The 4,557-nt window shown below is 41.3% G+C and overlaps 1 protein-coding gene across 2 annotated transcripts; it reads right to left on the reverse strand.

Moving 5' to 3' along the window:
- Positions 1–1,143: 1,143 nt before the first annotated feature.
- On the reverse strand, positions 1,144–4,245 carry LOC146570779 (uncharacterized). Of its 2 annotated transcripts, none has more exons than XM_085279441.1 (13): positions 4,093–4,245; positions 3,888–3,941; positions 3,757–3,783; positions 3,506–3,556; positions 3,378–3,413; positions 3,274–3,294; positions 3,153–3,188; positions 3,005–3,040; positions 2,850–2,882; positions 2,744–2,758; positions 2,510–2,548; positions 2,384–2,416; positions 1,144–1,523 (listed from the first exon to the last, which is right to left on the reverse strand). In XM_085279441.1, exons 1-13 carry the CDS (start codon positions 4,145–4,147, stop codon positions 1,510–1,512), a joined length of 450 nt encoding a protein of 149 aa, XP_085135567.1. In that variant the 5' UTR covers positions 4,148–4,245; the 3' UTR covers positions 1,144–1,509. The 2 variants fall into 2 exon arrangements, with proteins under 2 accessions (XP_085135567.1, XP_085135566.1); XM_085279440.1 differs by having other exon boundaries at positions 3,005–3,043.
- Between the last annotated feature and the right edge of the window lie 312 nt (positions 4,246–4,557).

Consider the following 4,557-nt stretch of genomic DNA (forward strand, 5'->3'; position numbering starts at 1 on the left):
TAAAAGGGCTCCTAAGGCGAGATCTGCTAAGAGCAGGGAAGAGGACTTTTAGTGGCTTAGGAGTTCCCCTAAGCAGCTGCACAAAATGGCCAACAGAAGAGGCAGGAGAGATGTCCTGCAAACACTGGATGACAGGGAATTATTGAGATGCTACAGATTGGATCGTGCAGGAATCATGTTTGTGGTGGATCTCCTTAGAGATGCAATTACTTCACCAACTTGACGCCACAACGCTATTACACCGGAGACGAAAGTAATCACAACCCTGAGGTATTTGGCAACCGGGAAAATGCAACAATGCAGCAGTGTTGACTTGGGTCTGCAATCACAGACATTGCTAAAAGCTGAGCCATGTTACCCTCGTTAAGACCACACTGGACTTGTAACGTTGTGATTTCTACTTCATTAAGGACAGCCTCTTGAGATAGGCCATCTCGTTTTCAACGGGGTCCATATGGGAGTGAAAGTACAAAATATGCCAGCTAGGATATTAATATGAGCAAATAAGACACGAATCATTATTTGAACAGGGTGTAATGAGTTTAAGTTTTCACATATTTTAGATTCTAATGGCTATAACCCCTACAGCTTACTATTCATTTTCCAGATATTTTCTTGAATGTGAAATATTATTTACAATTACAGTCAGCATAAGATTAGAGTGTATAATATGTTTATTGATTTGAGGGTACATCCTTTGCTCATTATCACCAAAAGCTCATTTCCATCAAACTTGTAGGATCAACCAATCACGGCTTTTGAAATGATGACTCATACCTAGCAACGGGGTCAACCACACCTCCTCACTAAGATAGGATTTTCCATCCATTCCTTGCTCAGAGTTCACTGAAAATGTTCTGGAATCACTTCTAAGCTAAAACTCCTGGCAAGGAATTTTTAGGTTAAGTTAGGAGCTCTCTGAGAGGATTCTCAGAATCGTTAGGGATACGGGCCCTGGACCATCTGGATGATCCAGTCCTCCTTCGCCTCAGTGATGATCAGATTGCTGCATGTATTCTTAATTTTATCACTCACACATCAAGTCACAGGACATTTTGGCGTGAGCTGTAGTCCTTATTCTCACTGAACTTGGAAAAAACAAAAACTGAATCTAAATACTGAAAAGCTACAAGGCAACACCCATTTCATTTTAAAAGGTTATATTTATTTATCCGCAGCTACTCTTGTACATTGTTCTTTATTTATGATCACATACAATGTGTCCTTTTATTATGTGCTTGGCTCTCTGAATTCTGACACATGTTAAGTACACTGTGTTGATTAAGGAGTCAAATTTCAGCCTGAAGGTAAAATGACGCAGCATCTTCTGAGCTGCAATCTTGAAAGGCACTTTGTGTTGCAAAACAGGAAACAAGGAGACGGACAGGTTATACAGACAGGTAGGATGGGTCCCTTTTTCTTTTTTTTTTTTTAATTTACTGTAAGCTCGGGGTAGTTTGCACACTGCATGATGAGCCAGTGCTGGTATCCACGTGCTGCTGTGCCCTCTCACTCCAGTGCATCTGCGACACAGGAACAGACAGAAGAGATTCCTTTACGCCAGCTTTACACTGCAAACACTGCAATTTAGTAGTTTTCCAGGCCTCTCGACATGAGGATACCAATCATGAGGCCTGCTCTCCCCTCTACTACACTCAGTCTTTTCAGACCAGTGGCTGGAGAGATCACCCTTATTAGAGAACCTTACACCTAAATAACTGGATCAATTTTAAAACAGTCCTTTTAGCACACTTTCAGGACAGGGACAATGCATCCTTGGTCCTAAAATATCCACAAGTATAAATCAAGCACAATAAGCAGATGTCTGGGGACAGACGTCTCCGAGTGGCCCGGATTCTTGTCCCAGATTTATCACATACAAGGAGGACTCTGTTCAAACAAACAATCCTAGCATCTTATTTTTGAGGTCGAGCAGTAAACCCGTCTCTGTTGTGACTCACATACCTCTTCAGACACTTTGTAAACTGTTAAAAAAAGAGTTTCCCCAAACTGCCAGGCTGTAAACTTGTAATTGCACTTGAGGCATTTTTAACTGTTGTTACACAAACATCTATGGAGGGTTGGGGTTTTTTTTTTTTATGTGACACTGTTTAAATCCAGCTGAGACTGGCTCTGTCTGGCTTTGTTTTTGCACTCGCCACTCTATTGCACAACCTGCAATTTAAATTTAAAGTTGCACACAGGCAGTTTACCACATCTTGCCTCAGCAGGTACTTTTGAATCAAAAGAAGAAAGAAAAAGTTGATCATAGTCTTTGAGTCAGGCTCAATTTACTGCATGATAAACATTAAACAGCTCAGGATACTTTCACTGTTTTGTGTGATTCATTAATGCATCTGTGGAACATTTTACACACTGTTACCTTGCTCCTTGGTTGAATCCTGAGTGTTTTCATCTACAGAGGAGAAAAAGCAGGATTGGAGGTTGACTGAAGGTAGTCGGGGTGTTTAATTCAAACACATTTTCAGTCTTTTGATTTTGATCTTACCCAAACTGGTCACAGCCTCAGTTACAACCTCATGGTGTTCTAGGAAAATATTCAAATAAAAACACTTCCTGTTTTTATTTACCTCTAAACAAGCTTTAAATACATTTTAAAAAGACACTAAAAGCACACAAATTGTCTTGGCTTTGTGGAAAAGTCACAAGCTACTCATTAGCTCCAGGCTCAAAGTGTATTTGTGCAAACTGTTGTGGTGTAATAAAGATTTACAACACTTACCCTGCCTTTGTGGCCCTGTCAACATTAATAAAAGCAGACTTTAACACTAGTGTAAGGACAGGAGCTTAAATTACACTGCCTAAAAAAAAATATGTCACAGACTCACCATCTGCGTCCTCAGAGGACTCAGACTCTGCCTCTGTGTGAAAGGGGACAGGGATTGAATTATGTGTTGCATGTCAGTGTGCTTTGAGCTGGAGGTCTGCCCTCTGCTTTGCTGCCACCCGCAGGCTCACGATTGAACTGTAAATCCTCTCTTACCTCCTTGACCTGCAGCATCAGAATTTCCACCACCTTCTGCTGGAGGAGGATTTCACAGTTAAGTACTGCTTGTTGACCCTTCAGGTAAAGAAGAATCACCTGCTTGATGTGCTTTTTGTTGTTTTTTTGGGGTTTTTTTTTTACACACCTGCGTTGGCATCCTGAGAGTCCACGCGCTCCTCCACTGATGGAAACATGTTAACAGGTGATGAAGGCGTTTAACTTAGCGGTCAGTTCAGGTGTTCGTCGTGTAATTAACTGGAGCTTACCAGAGTGATCCTGAGCGGCCTCTGAGAATGAAAGACAGCATTACCATCTGGAACTGGATCACTCATTAAAAGGTTTAAGTTAGATATTTTTAGTCTGCCCTCACCGAGGTAGCGGGAATCTCCACTCTGATCTTCAGTAGCTTGATGGAAAAAGGCGAAAAATGAGTAATCACAGTGGGAATAAATCTTTCCTCATTTATTCATCAACGCCAACTTTTTGTATTAAACTTACCATTCATGTGAGCTTCCTGGTTTTTCTGAGCAGCCTCAAACTCCATCTGATCTTAAGACATGAAGTGATCAAAATTACAAAAGTAAGAGCCGAGAAACATCACACAGAAACGTATTAACAGTTAACTAAGACAAGGGCAAGCCAGTCTGGGTTATTTTGTGGAACATACTACATGATCTTAATTACTTTTAAGCCACTTTTAATGACCAAGTGTCAACTGTGAACACAGAGGTGCTCTATGGATACTGTACCTATTTTCTGCAGCTCAGCTAGCCCATCTGCATGAAAAGACAAGAAAGGTTTGCAGCAATGCATCTGCTACCAACATCATCTTTACTGGTTATCATTATCATTATTCTTATTCTTATTATGAATCCCTCACCATACTTTGCAGCTTTTTCTTCTTTCTCTGCAGACTCCAGAGATGCTGAGAGCACTAGAAGCCATCACAACATTTCATATATCTGCTCTCTTAATAAACATCAGCAACTTAAGGTTTCTGAAGAGCCACACTCACACATACAAGTATGAAATCTAAGAAAAACATGATAACACAAAACTGCATCTTAACGCTTTATTCCTCTTACCCGTGTGAAATGCTGCCACAGCAAGGAAAACAAACAGCGGCACTGGAAATCTCATCTTGTTTTTTGCTCTGGTTGTGAAAGATTTTTAGGGGGGCTTGTCACTCCAAATATCGTATATGGGGTTGTTGCCACTTTGCAGTCTTTTATATCTTCAGTGCCATCACATGTTGCGCTTGGACAGGCGGCTCTGGTACCATTGTCCCTCCCTACCTGAGGGGACAGCTGGGTGGCACATCTTAGCACAGACGTATCCTTATTCCGTCCGTCAATGCCACCCATTGTTGGCCCTTCAGTCACACGGACCTTTATTTGGGATGTTCGAGGGGGAAAAATATAGGGACTCCGTGTATCCGAACTGACAACAATGTTCGTTTCCCTTTTCACAAATGGAAATGATTTCATCGAGAATACTTGGCTTACAAATGATGGGTCACAATGTAGCCCGGCAAAACAATCCCTCAATTA

Source organism: Mchenga conophoros, linkage group LG7, assembly GCF_057382185.1.
Source record: "Mchenga conophoros isolate Kocher_MC1m ecotype Shallow Benthic linkage group LG7, M_conophoros_male_GT1.1, whole genome shotgun sequence".
In the NCBI taxonomy this organism is placed as follows: Eukaryota; Metazoa; Chordata; class Actinopteri; order Cichliformes; family Cichlidae; genus Mchenga; species Mchenga conophoros.

What these genes read in the sequence shown, in the direction of transcription:
- LOC146570779 (XM_085279440.1), bottom strand. Translation starts at nt 4,147, where the DNA reads ATGAGATTTCCAGTGCCGCTGTTTGTTTTCCTTGCTGTGGCAGCATTT. An exon ending in CCAGGAAGCTCACATGAATG is followed by an intron (nt 3,414 to 3,505) that starts GTAAGTTTAATA and finishes TTTTCCATCAAG; the next exon opens with CTACTGAAGATCAGAGTGGA. An exon ending in TGAGGCTGTGACCAGTTTGG is followed by an intron (nt 2,417 to 2,509) that starts GTAAGATCAAAA and finishes TCTCCTCTGTAG; the next exon opens with ATGAAAACACTCAGGATTCA.